Raw genomic sequence first — 22,299 nt, forward strand, 5'->3', positions numbered from 1 at the left:
TTCATTGTTTTCATAGTGTAGTTTGTTTAGGGTGGCACGCACCAAGAGTCAGTTATAGATTTAATTTCGATTCAAGATTAAATTTTTAATGCAACACCCCTAGAAGAAGGAACCTATGACTACAAACACACATTAGAAACCTATCCGTTACACAGTTTAGCTGTAGTAATTAATGCTAAAATAAACGACAAAATAACAATAAGAACAACACGAAAACGACACAAGTCCCTAAAACCCGCCAATCACAAAATCTTACCAAACAGCTTTTAGTCAACTTTGCATCCAGTTTCCCCACATCTAGCTCTTCAAACATACTGACATCCTTGTCTAACGACGCTGAACTATCGATAGCGCTGTCTTCTTCTACTTCCAAGTCTCTCTTTGTCTTCCCAGTGGCTCCCGCTATTCGCTTTCGTTCAATAATGAACGGTAACACAGTGGCCCAGAGTCTCATTTTGCAATAACGGATCAGTTCGCCCATGTACCATGCCATAAGGTCGAATTCAAAGGGAGGTAGTTCTGCCAACTAGAGGAATAATAATAGATTGTGTCAGAATTTTATGCTGAATACTGATTGATACAATAGGCAGGTTTGTGTGAACGCTGCGATAAAATAAATATATGACATGATACATGTGCGAAAGCAGTATTGGTCGTTGGCTTGAAATCATTGATGGACACACAAAAACCCGAGTTTCATTGAATGTCTGCCAAAATAAAATTAAAAAATATGCCACAAAGCTTAGCGGAATATTATCAAAGTTTTTTTTTTAGGCCCACCAATAAGTTCAAACTCAAAAACCAATATAAACCCATAAGATCAGAATAGCTTTTAAGCTTTGGAAGACGTTACGACCACTATAATAAATATTATACCTTATGAGATGGATACCAGTACATGGTATGGAGGACAACAACAAATAAAATAAATATCTCTTATCACCTGGGACTAATGTGAAATATAACATATCCATGACACCATATAAATGAATAAACATTATGACATTATAATTATCTCGTGGAAATAATCTGCTTGTAAATTAACTTTTGCGAAAACATAATGCATCTTTGCATTACAAAACTTCAGCGAAATGCACTGGACTGGCATGTCCGAGCCTCTTTTTAGGCTTCCATGTCTAAAACCGGAGCTACAATATTTAAGCGTAAAACAGATACCAGAGTCTTTGTATTATACATATAAAGGGATATAAACAGGACTCGAGAATGCCAGTCGCTGAGTTTTCATCGACATCTCGCTACGAGAATCAAGACTCTGTCTTGGGTGTTGTAGTGGCATATGTTACGACACTATAATATACCCTTAGTGATCCCACTTCTGAAACCACAGGCACTGACCTTTCCACTAGCCTGCGACGTGAGCAGGTCATTCAACTTGGCGTCGTCCAACTGCCGGGCGAGCAGCCGCCGCGGGTTGAGCAGCCACAGCCGCTCGGGCGCCATGCAGTTCCACAGCACGCACGGGAACCACAGCGCCACGCCGATCTCGGCCAGACGGAAGACTATACTAACTATGCCTCGATTCACATAACAAACTTATAGCGAACTCATTGACTAGCATTTTAGAGCTTCTAAAGAAGCTTCCCTAGTAAATAATGATGTCTAACTACCAGTTTCAATCCTATCGATAGATAGAGTATTGAAACTGGCAGTAAAACAGATACCAGCGTTTTTCCTCATTGTATTGTTTAGCGCATTTGGGGGCTCAGAAATGCCAGTCGCAGAGTTTTCATCCATTTATTGCTATGAGAATCAAGGCTCTGTCTTGGTTGTGTAGGTGTTGTAGGTTGTAGCACCATAAAACCAGCTTAGTTTATCCCACTTCTGAAACCACGGGCACTGACCTTCCCACTAGCCTGCGAGGTGAGCAGGTCATTCAACTTGGCGTCGTCCAACTGCCGGGCGAGCAGCCGCCGCGGGTTGAGCAGCCACAGCCGCTCGGGCGCCATGCAGTTCCACAGCACGCACGGGAACCACAGCGCCACGCCGATCTCGGCCAGACGGAAGACTATACTAACTATGCTTCGATTGTCGTAACAAAACTTCAGCTAACTCATTGACTGGCACTTTTGAGCTTCTTTTTAAGCTTACTAGTAAATAAAGATGTCTAAAACAGATACCAGCGTCTTACGTCGTTGTATTACAATGCCAGTCGCTGAGTTGTCATGGACTTCTTGCTACGAGAATCCAGGCTCTGTCTCAGATGTGTATATGTCATGGCATCATGAAACGCTCTTAGCCATCCCACTTCTGAAACCACGGGCACTGACCTTCCCACTAGCCTGCGACGTGAGCAGGTCATTCAACTTGGCGTCGTCCAGCTGCCGGGCGAGCAGCCGCCGCGGGTTGAGCAGCCACAGCCGCTCGGGCGCCATGCAGTTCCACAGCACGCACGGGAACCACAGCGCCACGCCGATCTCGGCCAGACGGAAGACTATACTAACTATGCCTCGATTGTCGTAACAAAACTCAACGGCTGGCCATTTGAAGCCTTTTTAAGCTTCCTAGTAAATAATTATATCTAAAACCGAAGCTATAATCTAAATACATTGTATTGTAATGTGTAGCACATAAGGCGGGCTCTTAAATGCCAGTCGCTGAGTTTTCATGGACGACTTGCTACGAGAATTTGGGTGTGTATTGTAGCATGTTATGTTCCCTATGGCACCATAAAAAGCGCTTACTGATCCCACTTCTGAACCCACGGGCACTGACCTTCCCACTAGCCTGCGACGTGAGCAGGTCATTCAACTTGGCGTCGTCCAGCTGCCGGGCGAGCAGCCGCCGCGGGTTGAGCAGCCACAGCCGCTCGGGCGTCATGCAGTTCCACAGCACGCACGGGAACCACAGCGCCACACAGTTCTCGGCTAAGCGGAAGACTATACTAACTATGCCTCGATTGTCGTTACAAAACTTCAGCAAAATCTCATTGACTGGCAATTTAGAGCCTCTTTTTAAGCTGTCAATAATATGAATTTCAATAACAATGATGTCCAAAACCGGAATAAATATATTGTGATGTGTAGCGCATAAGCGGGCTCTTAAATGGCAGTCGCTGAGTTTTCATGAACGTCTTGCTACAAAAATCAAGGCTCTGCCTTGGTTGTGTAGGTATTGTAGCACCATGATAATCGCTTGTGTTGTGGCATACGTTATGGCACCATCAAATGCGCTTCGTTATCCCACTTCTGAAACCACGGGCACTGACCTTGCCACTAGCCTGCGAGGTGAGCAGGTCATTCAACTTGGCGTCGTCCAGCTGCCGGGCGAGCAGCCGCCGCGGGTTGAGCAGCCACAGCCGCTCGGGCGCCATGCAGTTCCACAGCACGCACGGGAACCACAGCGCCACGCCGATCTCGGCCAGGCGGAAGACTATGTCGTGCCAGTTGCGGGATACCACTGGGACCCTGCGGGAGATAAATGCGGTTTTATTATTGGTGGTGTATTGGTAACGGCAAACGAGATAATATTTCAAGTATCAGTCCTTCGGTAGGTACAGGAAAAATATTTAGGATTTATGTTAGATTTCTCGAAGCATTACGCTGTTAGGGGATCTTTTCTCTTGCCAAATTATTGCGCACGATTTTAATCAACAAAACCGACAATAGAAGAAATGAGGATAAAACAAACTTACCCGACAAAGCTGTAAGAAGAACCCTACCTATCTCAATGTTATTGCACTATAATGGTAATAGAGGCTGCATCTGAAAAGCCTAAGGTGCTGCATGATATTTGTCTTGATCAGCCTAGCCTAATACAGCGATGCATCAGAAACTGTTTACTGTCCAGTAAAGCCCCAGCACATACCTGGTCTTCCACGTGTCGGAGAGCGTCTCCGAGGCGAGGAAGCCGGCGATGAGGATGAGCATCAGCGCCTGGCTCACCAGCCCCAGCCGCGACTGCTGCAGCTGCGACGCGTCCACCGAGAGACCACGGGACCCTGATAGGGCTGTGCTACTCATTCCCGGCTTCCCATTTGACTTTATTTACCTTTGCATGGATTTGATGACAATAAAGCGCTGCCTTACATACTTCAGTTTTGTTTAACTCCACGTTTTTACTAGTGAAACTGGTAGCGGCAGTCAATCTGAACCGATGTCAACCTAAGACAACTGGATAAAATGAACTTTCTTTACAAAGCTATATAAAGTAGCCTTGCGATAGGAGGACGCATCAGAAAAACCCTACGGCGCAGTAAAATACCCCCTCAACCAGCACAAACCTGGTCTTCCACGTGTCGGAGAGCGTCTCCGAGGCGAGGAAGCCGGCGATGAGGATGAGCATCAGCGCCTGGCTCACCAGCCCCAGCCGCGACTGCTGCAGCTGCGACGCGTCCACCGAGAGCCCGCGAGACCCTGACAGGTCTGTGCATACACCCTGTAAGGAAACTAGGTTTTAAAGAAGTGAAATATTACAATTAAATGATAGGTGTAATTGAGATGGATGAGATATAGAGTGGAGACCATGAACATGTAAACATAACATACAATGCCATCCGGTCTGCTGGACCGATATAGTCAGTACCTACTAACTAACTGCCTTCCGTTGCTGACTGAGGGTGCGCCGGACGTACGAGGCTGATAAGTTAGTCGATGACGGGGAGGCTCCTAAGTGGGGCTTCCGCGGCCTGTGCTATTAAAAACCAGGTTCGATCGCACTACGCCTGTTTTTGAAGTTTCTTTATTCTGGTAAACTTTCATTTTGTTTTCCTTTACGGGCGGCGACAAGCCTCATTGCGCAAATTTCCAGAATCCATGGGCCCTACTAAATGCGGTTCGGCATGCCACCAATAAGCTCATTGTGATTATGATGATGATGATCTGGGATATACAGCAACAGATTCTCAACAAATTTCCCCACCCCAGTCGCATTTTCCACTTGCCTACCCGTCAAGACCTCACCCCGCCGCCTACCTGCTTGGTGACGAGCGTGTCGGTGGCGTCATCGTCGTCGGCGGAGGTGCCGGCGCGCGGGGAGATGATCGTGCACACCTTCGTCTCCTTCAGGAACTCGCCGCGGAGCTGAAACAAGATAATACACGTAAGTTTTACAGCTGAAAAATATTGTGCTGAATTTGTGATAGGACTGAGTAGCCTGCGGCCGCTACACGGGTTCGTTATCGATGTCGATAATAATTATTATTTATTTCAGGCAACTGAGGACCATAGATAAATACATGAATACAATTAATGGGCGTTCGACCAAACACAGCGCCGTATTTATGGTGAATCACGATATAGTCGTCGCGTTGGTCGACAACGAACCCGTTTAGCGGCAGCAGGATTGGGACTGGTGGACCTGTCTCTATTTCTTTCTTTGTAAATTTTAGGCAAACTATGCTGTGAATTATTATTATATTGTTTTGCATGTTCTATTGAAATTATGAAATAAGGTGCAGCGCTGCAGCCGCGCTGCTTCCGCGCGACAATTAGCGACTAATTTGAAGGCGCCCTAATTGTGAAATAATAATGTTTCACATCTGTAACCAAGTTAAATTTGATCTGTATCATAATTTTAAGTATATCTTTGAAACTGAATTTAAATGAAAATGTGGTAAGCTTGAAATATGGATTTACCCACTGTAATTCAGTCTTAAGTTATCCTCTGGAAATGTACTGCATATAAGTGCATAAAATAATGCAACGTTATTCCTACTTCTAAAAATTACGGCGCTTATTTCCTGCGTCAGAAAACTTCAATTTGAACAACACGCACTAAAATCACTCATTCATCAACTATACAAAGAAATAGGTGAGTACGTTCAGTGCAAACGCGTAAAAACAAAAAAAAAATTCAACCGCACATTAATTTAGAACAATAACAATACATCGTCAGAACTTAGACCCGACCAAATACAGAAGGTTTTATGTGTGGCCATGACCACAAAAGCGTGATACAACCATTTGTTTTGTGAATAGCACGACGGATATAATTGTAAGGACAAATGTGCGCCAATATAATAGAGTCACATCCTTTAATCTCTTTAGAAACTTGCTATAGTGTCACGTCATGCCTTTTGAAATGAAGGATGAAGGAGGATTGACAAAGTGCCTACCATAGTACTACCTATATATTAGCATAAGGTAATATATCACCAAATCACAATACATAAATCGGTCTGATACACACACATACTTAAACATAATTTATAAGTCAGCAGATGGAACAATCCTTATGTTATGATTTTTTATTTATTAAAACTTACTTTTTAAATACTCATCATACGTCTTCTACGAACCAAAAATGAAAAACTCAAAGTTCCGAGAAGAATGGCGATTGGCAACATAAATAAAAGAAGTGCAGAATTCTCGTTACTTTTAAGCTTTTAACATGCATTGTTTAATCTGTATGGGAATACCTTTATGGTTTTCATAGAATGTATTTTTTGTTAGGTAAAGCAAAATAATACATTCGACTGAGATTTATTTAATGAGTAACAGATATTTCAAATAAGGAAAGGTGTTGTAATATTAGACCATCGACACTAAATGCGACAGTAGATAGGTATATAGTAACTATAGTAAGTACATAAGTATACCTTATTCCGTATTCCATGACAATCGTAAACTTGAATTTTTCAACGACCGTAACTAAATGAACTAAAGGTTTAAATAAAATTATGTTCACCCCTATTGTGAGTTGTTAAATTGTATCTCAATGTATGCTACATAGGTGCTTCTTCATTGAGTAACAATTTAACTTTCAAACACTCTATAAGACGAAAAACTAAGTTTGTGCTGCTGCGCGTGCCACGATTCTATCTCGTTGTATTAATCGTGCAGGTTTCGTTCGTTAGGTCTTCGTCAGTATAGAGTACTTAACCCTCCAGATAGCGAACTCTAGGTTACCTTGAAGAACACCTCGACTCCATAGATGAGGAAGAAGATGACGACTATGAACAGCAGCACCGCGTAGCAGCCGTTGAACACGTGCTGGTAGAAGCTCTGCAAGAAAAACAACAATATTATTAATGAAATATATATTTTTTAAACATTTTCTTTCTTATTGCTTTTTGATCACTATGAAAAGTGTAGATATTATGACCATAACCGTCCAGTCTTGGAGAAGAAAGAAGAAAGTAAGAAAGAAAACGTTTATTCAGTGTACTGCTACGTTCTGCAGTGAATAGTTTACGGGATGTGAGTTTTTATTATTACTATCCCATATTATTTAATAGTAATATTAGTAATCCATATACTGTTTTCTCACACGGTTTAGTAGCCTCATATTAGTGTCCAATTAAAACATTTCAATGACAAAGTCATTTCGCATTTTGAGGCTAGCTAGGTTGTATTGTTTATGGCATTTTCGTATTGAGGTTTTATGGGTTTAGCTTTTAACGACCGGAAGGCCAAGAGCATGCGTATTTCGTTACTTAATTAGTGAATATCGTAAAAAAAACAATTACGTCAAAATGTAACTCAGCCACTTTCGGGGGAGGACTGATAAAGAATTTCCTTAGTGTCGGTAGATTGTTCGTCTTAGCGTATCGGTGAACAACACTAGAGTGACTGCGTCTAGGGTTCGGTCACCAAGATTAGCCAGTCAGAAAAGCGTCAGTACCAAGGGTGCGCCGGACGTATACAAGTTATCATGTACAGTGAGGTTACGGAACGAACGGTAGTAGTTACTACGTCATTCGGACCCTTAAGCCCCGGGAGCTTCACAATCCTTACCCTCTTCTCCGCGGAGGTGCCGGCCACGTTGGTGGTGAGCACCTCGGCCGCGAGCAGCGTGTAGATGATCAGGTTGAAGGTCACGAAGGCGAGGAACGACTTGGACAGGAACCGCGGCCGCTCCCAGCGGATGTCGCGCAGGTGGAACACCTGGTGGGGGAGAGAGACGGCAACATTAGTCAATGGGGAATTGCAAGTTGCAACAACAACGATCGGATGGCGAAAAACGGCGATACCACGGTTCGCGACCTTGGGTACAAATGTACAGCGAAAATTGGATGGCTCGCTTGCTAGTCACATCTGACCACCCCCGCTTAGGGGATTATAGTCGTGAGCATATAATTATTAATGTATGTACTATGCTTCACATATTCTCACTCGCGGGGGAGTAGCTAATTCGCTTTTTTTCCGTACGGTGAAAAAACAAGAATTTTGTTTCTTTATAGACAAGTGGTTGTAGGTATGTTGATACAGTGATGAGTTAAGTTGATCTCGGTTGGACGTGTACCTAACTTATAATAACACCCTGTGTGGCAGTGTCATTGAACTTGCTAATGCATCTAACAAGTCTACCGAGACACGCACATTCCAGAATCTTCACTGTTTTGTACTCAATCAGCTCATTAAATACTGTCGGCCAAAACTGTTGCTATTATTTTTGGCCAAAGAAAATAATGATTAATCGTAATTTACTTTTTTTGCTCCTAAAGCTCTATTAAATACATTAAATAGAGGCCTAATTTTGGGAGTAATAAAAAATAATCTACGCAGTAAACACTGATGAAAAATAAGAATGTCGTTCATCTTAGCTAGATACCTTTTTTAGCGTGTGATCTAAAAGCCCGGCAATGCTATTTCTTGTCTGCCTACGCATTTATTGTTGTTTTAGGTATTCAAACAAAAAAAAATCGAAGTAATTTTATACTATTTAATTATTTATTGGATTAAATAACTTCATTTAATAAGGTAGCTATGTAAACGCATTTTTGTTGTTGTTGTTTAGTGTATTACTTTTTAAGCTTTAGTTAGATCTTTGGAAATTTAGCCGAATGTACTTAACTTACCTATGATACTTAAACCTTATTTACATTAGGTACCTACCAAACGTAAATAGATAAATACTAAGAGTCACGCATCGCTATGTACCGAATGCACTGAATATTATTTTAATGACTTAATATACCTTCGAATTAACGATTTCTAGATGTAAATCAAAGGACGTACGGCCTTGAGTGAGTCAACGGTTTGGCGAGTTAAATAATAAAAATTTGTTGTTCTAGTTTTATTGCATAGTAGAGCAGGTTGTATTGATGACGTAGACATAGAAAGAAAAAAAAAACTTTGTGTGCGTCACATAGGTAATCGCTTGCCCAACAGGACGCATCACCTAACAAACGTTAAAAACCGCCCACATTCAACACTAAAAGTCGCGTAACTTTTGAACAGCTAAGCCGATTTTGATAAAATATGGCTAATAACTCTCGGGAAAACATTATCTATGATCCGAAAGAAACTAAACGAAAATCGGTCCTGCCGTTTGGGAGCTACGCTAGCACAGACTGATACACAAACACACAGACACGAGCCCTCAAGAGAGTAGGTTTTAAAAAAAAACATTCTTCAGAAAAAATCTATTTATAGTTACGATGAAAAATGAAAAGCATTTGACTTTGATTTTGGTCCTTTTAATTTACATAACACAATATTTACTGAGGTCTGCAAGTACCACCTTCTAAGAATGACAGCCTACGTTTGGGCATCATTCTGTATAGTATACGTCCAGTTGTTTCATAAATATTTAATATGATAATCAAGGAATATGAGTCTCACCGTTAATCTAGTGTCCATCAATGTGTTAAAAACTTTAGCAAAAAAAACACAGGTGTATCCTGACCACGCCCACATTTATATCATTGGGATCTTCTCTGTTCATTTTACATCGGTATCCAATCAAGTTATAAAACGCCAAAACCCTGCAAAATTAAATAAATCCCATTATATTTCAGTAATTTGGTATAAAGCTTTTATGCATTTATTAGATTATATGATTTCAGTTATAGCTAATTATCATAGCAATCAACAATGATTTTCCCCAATAAAAAGGTCGAATTCTACATTTAATTAGTCACATTTTGGATAAAGTCATTGCATTATAAAATAACTACTATTTTTACAAGTTGTATAGTTTTAAAAGATACTTAGGAGTATTAAGTATGTATACCTAAATAAAAATACCTGAAGCGTCCGTAGTCGACCGGGCCTCAGTGATCGTAACTGATCGCTGAGGTTAAGCAACAACTGACACGGTCAGCCATTGGATGGGTGACCAATTTCAAGTGGTGGTTTTCTGGACGCTTCCGTGCTTCGGACGGCACGTTAAGCCGTGGGTCCCGGTTGCTGCTTCGGCAACAGTCGTTAAGCCTAGTCAGAGGCCTTCGGGCGGCTTGAAAACATCTGACAGTCGGGTTGCCCACTTACCCGACAACTCTCTCAGCACAAGCTTGCTTGTGTTGGTGTCCACCAACCCGCACTTGGCCAGCGTGGTGGACTAGGCCTAAACCCTTCCTTCATTGGAAGGAGACCCGTGCCCCAGCAGTGGGGACGTAATGGGTCGTGAATAGTCGTAATGATACCTAAATATAGGATATTATTCATAACAATCATACCTTAAAAGTAAAAGTTGGTACATAGTAACAGATTACATACATACAAGTTACTACGAAAGTAAGTAAGGTTTAGTATTTATATTATGTTGCAAAGGTGGTATTAAGTACCTAATATAAGTATGCCGAAAGGGGTTGATTGTGAAATGATTTCTTCCTTACTCTTTTTAACACTTTTTAGTGCGTAGCCATATTAGTGTTTTATATACACATATTTATTTATCAAATTTGAGTACACTTGCCCTAAGCTCGGTGCAAGGTGGTCGCAAAATGACTTGATCAGGCAGCCCCGCCTAGATAACGAGTTGCCCTAAACTTATTGCTAAACAACCTGTCCAGTTAATAGCTACCGAATACTAGAGCTGTGTACTGTCAGAGCCATATTTCTGCAAGGGCTTTTAGAAATGAAATCGTTTATTATTTTTGATTACTGAATTTACAATTACTTGTCAAAAGTCATAATATTACACTACCACTACTTTTCTGCTCTTAGGTTTGATTAAAAATATGTATTTGAATTCGATGTCTGCAATTTTTTTATTGTAGCTTCCGTAGCAAAAATACACTCGCAAGCAATGAAAAAGTTTCAGTGACATATCAACTTTCCTATTTAGTTGGTGAAACTTTTTCATCGCTTTGCGACTGTAAAACATCTAAGTACCTATATGCGATATAATATTATGTCCATACCATTAACACCAGACGGCGCGAGGACCTATGTATACTTTCTAGGAGACTCACTAAAGCCAATAAGTGTTTCTTTGCTGTTGTTCCCAGGGTATACAACTCACTCACTGATGAAGTTAGAAGTGCGCCTAGTGAGACCATATTCATCTCTAGGTTGAAAAAGTTATTGGTTGGTATGGCATGCATTCAACGGACGATTTTTTTCAAAATGTATAATGTAATATTACCTAATATTCTCATACATTGCATTATTTTATAATTATGACTTGATTGACTTATATATTTTATGTCTATTGACATTTAGGGTGAATTCGTCCAACCATCACGTTACACGAGAATAACTATACCGGGATTAAAATTATACGCGAGTAAATATCTAGGATAAGTACATTTGCATTCTACCAAGTTATACCATGATTAAATTGAATGAACGAGGAACGAAACTGTAATGCAACTAAAATAAAAATAGCTGCGTTTCAAAGTATGCAATAGAAATGACATGCCAACTTAGTTTGAATGGATTATAAAAGTATGAAATTGTTTATGTTTTAAAATTTTATTCGCTGTTGTTATTCTGAGACTTTGCCTTTTAACGTACTTTTGTTTATGTTTTGACAGATGTGTTTATATGTCATTATGACGGTTTTCTAATCAGCTGATGTGCTGCCGCCATTACAAAATTACTCTCGGATAAGCTCGTTACACGGTCAATTTTGGCGGTATAACATTTTATTCTTGGGATAAGCTAGTTATCTTGTTTTCAGGTTTGATAGAATGCAAAATCTGCTTACTCGCGAGTAACTGGTAGTTTACTCGTGAGTAAATAGTTACTCGACGTTGGCCGAATCCGCCCTTATTATTATATAATTTTGACAATGTTATTTCAGTATTTTATTCATTGACATTATATTATATTATTTAGGGCTTGTTTCACAATGTCTGGATAACGGCTACCTGTCGGGTGCGTATTGCGACGTATAAAAACGAAATGTATAATTTCACATTAATAACGTTCACAACATATAATGAACGTTACGTATAACAACAAAATCTATATTTTCATAAGGTATAAGATTCAATTGGTATAACGTACATTTTATATAAAATCAAAATATATAATACTTACGAGGAATAATATCAATTCGTATAACATACCTACATTACGTATATCGATTTAAATATATACTATCATTTAGTATAAAGTTCATAATCTGTGTTTAATTACCCAACACCGTCAAATCCCCTAGCACCAAAACCTAAAGATAGGTGCGACGACGAGCAAAGCGAGGAGGAGCGTGTTAGGTGCACATGTTCGTCGAAACCAAAGCGGAGCGCAGCGAAGCGGAGCGGAGCGTTCCCCACACGTCAATAATAATGAAAATACGATACGACAATCTTTTATACTTTTTGTGCATTATACATTATGATAATTATATCCGTTGTAGAATAGTTATAAACGTTATGCATTTTAATCGTTATATCAATTGGAATTATACTTTTTGAACGTTATTCTTAACGAAATTATGTATTTAGTAATTATGCCTTTCGTTTGTTATGTACAGTGATCGTTATACTTAATAAATTTATATCATATGGGCGTATACCTTGTGAATGTTATACCATTCGTTTTTATACCTCGTATTACTTACCCCTACCTGTCGGGTAAAATACATGCTGTCACACTCTGTCATTATTTTTTAGACAGTGACAGCACGTATTTTATGTAGCAGGTATCCACTAACCAGACATTGTGAAACAGGGCCTTATTGTTGTTCTAAACTTTAGTCAATTATTGTTGACAGAATACTTAATATTATACTATCTGCATTTATACTACTGTTATTTAATGTCTAATTGTAAAGACTAATGTTTTTAATTGTAACTTCACATTTTCTCTAACTCATTTTATGTTTTATCTCTGTTCTGACAAGTAAATAATTATTTATTTATGAATAAATGAGTATTTCAGTATTATTTCAGATGAATCTCCGCATGTGATAAAACTCTCGCATATGCGATAAAACAATAGCGGGGAAATTATTTTACGGCGCTATTTTCCAATCTCGTCGCAAAACGCAAAATCGTAGTGCTATCCTAAACTAACCTTATATACGATTATATCATTATGTAACTTGAGGCTATAAAATTGGAGATTTTAATGTAGTCAGTCGTAATTTACATAACATATTATACATTATTTACGAGTTGCGAATTCTTGCGCTGTCCAATGCCAGCCAGCCATCCTCTGCCATGGTCTAGGTCGGTCCGTCATCGCTCATTGTTGAATGATGGGTCAGGGGCATATTTAGCTGATATGCCACTCTACAGTCGTCGAAATATAACAGGCTCGTTTGGACAGCTCCAAAATGTATGGGATAACAGCTAGTGTCAACCCTAAATCATAAAAAATCTAAACAATAAGTAACTTTTGGTGCTTTAAAAGTTCTTTTTTCTTTCGGGCGTTAAATAATAAGCCAGCTTATGTGTCTTTTTATATATTTCATCAAGTAAATCAAGAATAAATTGCAAATTTGTGTAGCTGACCAAACGGGTCTATTATATTTGGACTACTGTACTACCTACTACAAAGCGTTTTATGAAACGATGCAGTCTAACCCCCTTATTCATAGAAAAGTTACAATACGTTTTAACTAATAAACTGTTTTGTCCCTCTCTGTCAAAGAACAAATTGCTCTTTGTTGGAGAGGGACAAAACAGTTTATTAGTTAAAACGTTTTGTAACTTCTCTATGAATAAGGGGGTAAGCTTTAAGCGAATCCATGTGACATAGCTTAGTATGAATTTAGTAGTTTGAGGCGCAAATTCTATAAGGTCTGTTTTAATCTCAAATGATACAGTACTTCAACTAAACAAAATACCCTAAATAGCTATAATTGTTTTGTTTTGCGTTTTGTAACAAACTAAAATACTCGTACGAGAAATAGAATTAATTGTTTTGTGTTTAATTCTTACAGTAGTAGAGTACTCGTGACTTCGTGTAATTCCCAAATTATACCAATATTACGGTAAAAACAATTGCGAGTAAATAACCATAATATTACTTCCGGCACGTATACATATTTAATACAATTATACTATGTCGAATCGCGGTATAGTGACGTTATCTAAGTCGATAACTTACTAGAGGTGCAATCTTATAAAAACATATTATAAGTAAACTCAGGTGCAGCAATGCACCTCTGCCTACCCCGCAAGGGAGTACATTAGTACAGGGCGTGAGTGCGTGTTTTTTATAAGTAAACTCTAATGGGAAATACGAATTTGACTTAGAATATCAAGGCCAGTGATATATATTTTTATATCAATAAAAAAACTGAGTTGTAGGGCCTATGGTAAAATACATTTCACTTAAATTGTTAAGTAATTTTGTCTCGAATTATGTTTCTATTTTTTCTTAAGATTACTATAACATAGCAGGTTAATATTTTATGATTATGCGCAACCTTATTTTACACGATAACAGGAACTATAACAAATGAACTCTACCTCTATTAATGTGTTAAAACATAATCAAAAACCGGCCAAGTGCGAGTCGGGCTCGCGCACAAAGGGTTCCGTAGCTTAAATCAACCTATCTCAAAAACTATAAGAGATACTTTGATCAAACCAAAAATCGTTGAAAGAGTTAATTAGCATGCATCACCTCTATTTTTTTTAGAATTTTATATCCCGTAGTTATAAAAATAGAGGGGGGGGGGACATACTTTTTACGACTTTGAGAGCTGATATCTCAAAAACCGTTCACTTTAAGAAAAATGTTTTTTAGAAAACTTTATATCATTTTAAAAGACCTTTCCATTGATACCCCACACGGGTATGTACATCGAAAAAAAAAATTTCATCCCTCAGTTACATGTATGGGGGGCCCCACCCCCAATTCTTTTTTTTACTATTTAGTGTCATATTTTTGTAGCGGTTCATACAACACATATTCCCATCAAATTTCATCACTGTAGTACTTATAGTTTCCGAGTAAATCGGCTGTGACAGACGGACAGACGGACAGACGGACATGACGAAACTATAAGGGTTCCGTTTTTGCCATTTTGGCTACGGAACCCTAAAAATGTATACAGGGTTATTGGTAAGTAGACCTGATCCTTTCAGGAGGTGATAGAGCAAGGCATTTCCAGTCGATTATACCCTAGAATGCATTATCCGAAACTTAACCATTTCTAAGATATTTAATATTTAAAGATTTTTTGAATTTTTGCCTAAATTTCATGTTTAAAACTGAAAATAAAAAAAACTAGCCATATTTCAATACTTTTTTTGTTTGTTTTGCATTAGTAACATCTTAATAAACTTATTAAAATAATCAAATGTGCATTATTCGACTTAAATTGGACACAATACCTCAAAATAGATAAACATTTTTAATAAATATTCAAAACCTAAAAACAAATAAGTTAAATTAAAAAAGAATTTCATATAACAATTTTTTGTGCACTTCAGCTTAAAAACATTGTCAACTTATAAGCTTTCAAATGAGATATTTCAATATCAAATCGATTTAGGTATCTTCAAGATATGGCCAAAACAATCAGAGAAGGCGGACAAAATTCAACAGAAAAACTAACAAAATTAGCGCAATTTAAAGGTAAAAAGTGTGATGGTTTTCAGTCCTGTTAACTTTAGTATGGAAACCCCTGTTGAGTTTTCTCCGCCTTCTCTGATTGTTTTGGCCATATCTTGGTGAAACCTAAATCGATTTGATATTGAAATATCTCATTTGAAAGCTCATAAGTTGACAATGTTTTTAAGCTGAAGTGCACAAAAAATTGTTAAATGAAATTCTTTTTTAATTTAACTTATTTGTTTTTAGGTTTTGAATATTTTTTAAAAATGTTTATCTATTTTGAGGTATTGTGTCTAATTTAAGTCGAATAATGCACATTTGATTATTTTAATAAGTTTATTAAGATGTTACTAATGCAAAACAAACAAAAAAAGTATTGAAATATGTCTAGTTTTTTTTATTTTCAGTTTTAAACATGAAATTTAGGCAAAAATTCAAAAAATCTTTAAATATTAAATATCTTAGAAATGGTTAAGTTTTGGATAATGCATTATAGGGTATAATCGACTGGAAATGCCTTCCTCTATCACCTCCTGAAAGGATCAGGTCTACTTGCAAATAACCCTGTATAAGGATTCATGTCACCGCCTGTACTTGCTAGGGCTTGGTGAATGAACCTAGCACTAGGGTCTAGGCTGCAGTAGTACTGCGGTAATCAGTAAGGGCCACTTGCACCAACATATTAAATCTAGATTTAGTGTTAAATCTCGATTTAGTGCCAAATTTTATATGGATTTCTTAAATCGAGATTTGACACTAAATCTAGATTTAAATGTTTGTGTAAGTGGCCCTAAATGTAGGTTTTACTAAATAAAAACTAGTTACGATCTATGTTCAGAATGTTCCAGTTAGTAACTGAACTTGTTAGTATTCGCAGAAACATAGAATTTATGTCATTAATTTATTATATTCAGGTTACTATTATTTTAATAGCAGTAGTTTTAAATGTCAAAGGATGTTTGTTTGACCATCGTTTACGTCACAAGTTGGAAGAATGTTTTCTGTAAACGCGTATTAGAATATTGCACGTCATGTTATATTTTTAATTATTCATTTAATTATGACGACATAACTGGAGAAAATGCCTCCTGAGGCTCCTTTAGGCTTAGTAGACTTACTTACCCCCAAATTCATAGAGCTTTTTGACACTTTACAATATGCTTAAAATTCACGTTGTGATATACGAATTTCATCCTTTTCACTGATGTAAAGAGTCGAAACTCGTGTGTTTCAAAGTCAATTTTAACCTTGTTGTAAATTTACAATACGTTATATGAATTTGAGGGTAAGATGTGAGAATGTTAGAATCATGTTAAATTAGTTGCTCGTATATTAAATGCTAGAAACTGTAGGTATAACATTTCATCGACGTATATGTAACAAAGCAGTCTAAGATGTTTCAACCGGAATGTTTCAGTTCCTTACATAAAGCTTAGTTTACAAAACACTGCACTTGATTCAATAATATTATCCTTTAATTCTATTGTGTGCACTAGCTATGTTAGACGCAAACAGGGTGATTCGATCGTAAGCGGAATGGTTATACAGCCTTTTTGGTGGTAATTCTGAGTCTCTTATGTCCTGATTTGGACTGTTTCATAACTTTGCATATTATGGAACGCACGTATTTTCTTTCGCAATTTTTCAGTCATTCCTGTTAAAATAGTTGAAGTTGGCCATACAGATGAACTATCATATTATTATCATGAATAAAATTTTACCATACTGTGCTAATAGAGTACAAAAATCGACAAGGGTCTGACTGAACTCTGAAGTATGACTGAACTGTCAAGCGCTAACGACCTGGAGGCCTACTCTTGGCACGCAAGACGTAAATTCATATCGTGTTAAGATTGAACACAAGTTAATGGCAATTTCAAGTTAGATTTGGCACTCTCGACATGAATTGGCTCACGATTAGTCTTGTGTTACGAATTGGTTCTAACTTGTGTTGCATGTGAGTCAATTTTGACAGTTACTCTGTGAAAGAATGAATGAAAACGAAAAAAAAAAACAAATTGTCATTAAAATTCTTGTTGTCATGGCCGGTCGGTGGATTTTCATAATAAGTAACAACTTATAAAGTTTAAAAACCAATATTATGGTACGTTGTTCAGTTACCAAACGTGTTAGAATCATCTGTATATCCACTATGATTATTATAATGAACCTAGTTTTTCCCCACAGAGTTCCGCAACTCGGCCGTCGTACCGCCAGACGAAATTACTTGTAGAATATCTAGATAGTGACCCAGGAATGGCCAGGGATCTTCTTAAACCGACCTAGGGAAGATAAAATTATGAAAAAATAGCATCAATGGCCTCGACCTTTAATGCGGGCGAAGGGTCTTGAAAAGATGGACTCCGCTGATATGCCTAAAGTAAGTTAAAATCTTAAGTTTACTTTTCATTGTGTTATGACTAACAAATTAAAATCCCCGTAAGCTAACTTACCCCAAGATGACCCACAAATCTTACTTTACTTAACTATTTTTTTTCATATTAAGTACAATGGAACATAAAAGAGTAGAGAATAATTGAGGGCGTTGCAATCTAAGAAAGTGGCCACACTATTATAGTATAGAAAACGGACAAAAGTATCACGATACTTAAAAAATCAAAACGAGAAATGTTTCAAATATTTACTAATTATAAAATGCGACTTTTTGGGGAGGTTTATGTTAAGAGAAGAAATTAGTTGGGGAGAGGGGGGCAGTCTTGAATGAATTTCATTAAATCAAATCAACTGTAACTTTTATTTCATTGTGTATTTCATAATGTTTTTTTGCACTGAAACATGTGTTGGTTATCCCATTATGTAATTACTATAGGAGAAAAGTGATAGTATCACACATCGATATTTTATTACAGTTTTTTCTTGCTCAGGAAAAAGTTCAAATGTGCCCCGGCAATTCTTCTAAAACTGTGTTTACCGATTTTCCTGCAACAAATTATTTAATTGGTCAGAAAAGCAGTGACTTGCAAATTATTATGTCTGGAGAATTTATACCGACTCTTACACTGAGTTGCAGAAAGGATGCTTTAAGTTAATGTCGGCATTAAATGTATTGTTGCCTTGCTTTGACAGTATACGGACAGAAAGAGACAGACATAGATTTAATGTCCACATTAGCTTAAAGTCCCTTGCTGCAACTCGGCATTACATATTCTTACACATATTTTTACAATAGGTACTCTACACGGAGAGACCGACACACATAGACACCTACAGCTGTAAAACTTATCGATACCCTTTTTGAGTCGGGGGTTAGTAAAAAAGTATCTAGACCTGATGTTTTGACAGCATTAGCATCCAGACCCTGATGTCATGTAACGTTTGACACTAGTATTTTCTAACCTCTATAAGAATAACAAATACACATTGAAAGGCATTCTATTACATCAAAATAGTACTTTTTTACAAGAAATATAAGCAATGTATGTTAATGGTTAGAAATTAAGTACCTACTCACCAGTATAAAACGCTGCTCTTTCATAAACATCGTAGGTATATATTGACTAATACTTCTCCAGCCTCATTCTCCGCCAAACATCGTAGGTAAACGCTGTAAATCATCTGTCTAGCTTCGCTGCGAATGGTTTTATTCATTTTCACTTCGTGAACAAACTCAACAATCCACAAAACTCCAAAATTAAGCAAAATTCGATTTGTTTATACAGGAACAGGGCGAGTTTGACATTCAAACCATAGAAACAGACCACAAATCACAAGTTTTTTTTTATTGCCAGGTTTAAATCTGATTAGTTCCAAAAACATTAATCTCTACTCTTTTGTGTTCAGCTGTAAGTACTGGATTTTTTAAATTTTATTTAAACGTTAATGTGTAATTCTTTTTTTTTCAGACTGAGGCATTCCATGGTAAATGGCAGGATCATAACATACTTAATGTCGAGGTGCAGCATCCTGAACCCATCATACCCAGGCCTGAACTATCAAACCGCTCAGCTCATCCTGTCAGCGTAGATCCAGCCGCCGCAACCAAGTTGATGTAGAAGTAGACAGAGTGATGGTCATAGAGGAAAAGCAGGTAGAGGCCTAACTGCTGACAGCATGGGCTAATGCCCTAAAGCCTAAAGGGGACCTTGCAGAAGCTGTCCGTGATGGAGTCAATATCCTCATAGAAATTGTGCAATAGTTATCAAGAAATAACAAAGTTAAGTGCATCTAGTCCCATAACCATTGTCACTAGTTATGGGTCCAGATGCTGTTGTGCAGTAGTGGATGATGTGATGATTTAAGTAGATTTTATATTATTTTTCCTGTGACTAAAATATTATTTCATATTAATACCTATCCTATGTCGAAGTATATGAACATTTTTGTTTTAAGAAATGTTAAATAATATTATAGAAAGTGTTCCTATGTTAATATGTTCCTTATATTATTAAGTTTGCAAGTATTTCAACAGTGGTGGTGATATTATTATTCTACAAAAGTATGTCTGTATGATTATTATAAAGATAAAGAATTCTGAAATTTACATAATGTTTTTATTTTTAAATCTTTTTCATTAAGTAATGAAATATTTACAAGATACTATAGTATTTAGGCATGTAGATGTGCTGGAAGTGGTGGTTCATCTCCATAGTAAATGGTGGATCCTTCCACAAAACAGGCATGTAGATGTGCTGGAAGTGGTGGTTCATCTCCATAGTAAATGGTGGATCCTTCCACCAAACCGGGTGTTGTGGCTTAACGGGCTGCTCTATTATATTCTCTGCGGGGGTGTACGTACGGTGGCCTGCGCCTAAAAGTATACAGGCGGAGTTTTTAAAATAGCGATTTTCCTTCATCGTAAGAGCGATGGTACACATTGTACTTAAATTTAATGTACATTGTAGCCCCAAACGAGCTATAATTTAACTACTTTATTCACAAATCTCCACTCAAAAGTTGTTTATTTGTTCTTGCGTAGACGACTTGCCTAAACACAAGAGTGAACACAATAACATCTGTCAAAAAGGTTGTCAAGAGTGCCAATTCACAATTTGGACTAGATTTTGACGAGTTCCGTTGAAAACCGCTCAATAGTTAAGACAAGATGGCACCACCGTCGATCTCGGGAGTGCCAAATGGCGAGAAGGCAAGATGAAACCAATACATTGCGTGCAAGAGTAGGGCTACTGTAGAGTTGCTTCTTGCGTGCGATGGCCAATCTAGTTCCATGAAAACTATAGGTATTTTGTGATAGAGTCGTGGGTTGCAAAACGTACCAATTTCATGATAGCTTTTCGTAACTTTGTATTTTGTCAAGCTAGACTAATCCCACTTACACAGGTTGACAGCCTCGTGTATCTCCCTACACATGGCAATTATCACTTTGAAAAACCATTAGTGAGTCTCGTGAAGTCTCACCCATTCATTAAGCGTGTCATTATTAATAATGAAGAAAAAATATAAATAATATATTTACCACGGGGAGTACAAAAAGTACAGTTGTCTGAAACTCGCTATTGTTATATATACATTGTATTTAGTACATAAGTACATAGATTCGTATAATACAATGAATGTTATAAAGAAACCCCACAAGATTCATACTTGGGTAATAAATTTAACATTCTGGATATTTGGCAAATAGAACATACATTTTCTCTACTCTCTCGTATATTTTTGTAAAAATCTGTTTTTCAGTCAAATAATGGTTGGTATCTGAGGTCACAAGACACGAAACGTCTCCACGACTCCGAAACCACCCAAAAACAATCTGCAAACTCAGTAAGTATTTCTTATTTTACATTTTATCAAAAAGCTATTTTTTATGAAAGCCGAAACTGTCAGAATGTATTCCAAACTTCACTTTAAAAGTTACCTACATAAACCAAAAAAGCTCTTCAATAACATCGCCATTTCTACCTCAATTACGTTTAAATTCTCTGACCTCAACGGGCAGCGTTCATTCATTGGTGTACTAATAAAGACTAATCTGTCTATCTAGTAATTAGTTAATAGACCCCGATCACGCTCCACTGGAGAGGAAGGTAAACATACTCTCGATCTAATAGATTACTTAATTGTAAACAACACTTAAACTGTACTTTGGCAAGTAAACAACAATTATAGACAAATTTATCAATTAAGAAGGGGGACGGAAAAGTTTCATGCTGCAGTGTTCAGCTCTAGTACATGGAAATTTGTGAAAAACTGAAAACTACCGTAAAATTTCTAGAAAACTTTCAATGACTGTAATTTTTGTAGTTTAGTATTTCGTAAAATCTTCATAAAACTAAACTAAATGAATTGAATACACTAGTTACTAATGAAAAATTACCTTTAAAGGCGCAAATCAATGCACTCCCTCACTATCACAGGTCAGGTCAACACATAAACACATCATTTCCATCCATGTATCACTTTCCACCCGACACTCACAACACCAATTTACATTTACACGCCCAAAAATCACTCAAACCTGCAAACAAAACACTGAATTTTCAATAAAATACGACATAATCACATAATATTTTTCGCGAATTTCCGAACGCTCACTCGCGAAATATTTTCAATAAAATGCGACACAAAATCGTATATTTTTTTGCGCGAATTTCCAAACGCTTACTCGCGCAATATTTTCGGCGCCCGCGCAGCCCGCTTAGTTTCCGAACTGTGTGCTCGCGCCCCGAGCGACCTCCGA

At 37.7% G+C, this 22,299-nt stretch overlaps 1 protein-coding gene and 1 long non-coding RNA gene across 2 annotated transcripts in view; one reads left to right on the forward strand and one right to left on the reverse strand.

Moving 5' to 3' along the window:
- Positions 1-22,299, reverse strand: part of LOC105391158 — a 111,439-nt gene that overhangs the window by 5,963 nt on the left and 83,177 nt on the right. Inside the window, exons 6-10 of the mRNA XM_048628297.1 lie at positions 7,695-7,844; positions 6,867-6,962; positions 5,008-5,039; positions 3,826-3,972; positions 3,223-3,425 (exon numbers count right to left, since the gene is read on the reverse strand). Of these exons, the coding sequence (XP_048484254.1) occupies positions 3,223-3,425; positions 3,826-3,972; positions 5,008-5,039; positions 6,867-6,962; positions 7,695-7,844 (628 nt within the window). The remainder of the gene's footprint in view (positions 1-3,222; positions 3,426-3,825; positions 3,973-5,007; positions 5,040-6,866; positions 6,963-7,694; positions 7,845-22,299) is intronic.
- LOC119692653 lies at positions 17,596-20,388 on the forward strand. The gene is made up of 3 exons (XR_007267455.1): positions 17,596-17,748; positions 17,832-18,024; positions 19,508-20,388. It is a non-coding gene; the product is annotated as an uncharacterized LOC119692653 (long non-coding RNA).

Source organism: Plutella xylostella, chromosome 20, assembly GCF_932276165.1.
Source record: "Plutella xylostella chromosome 20, ilPluXylo3.1, whole genome shotgun sequence".
NCBI lineage: Eukaryota > Metazoa > Arthropoda > Insecta > Lepidoptera > Plutellidae > Plutella > Plutella xylostella.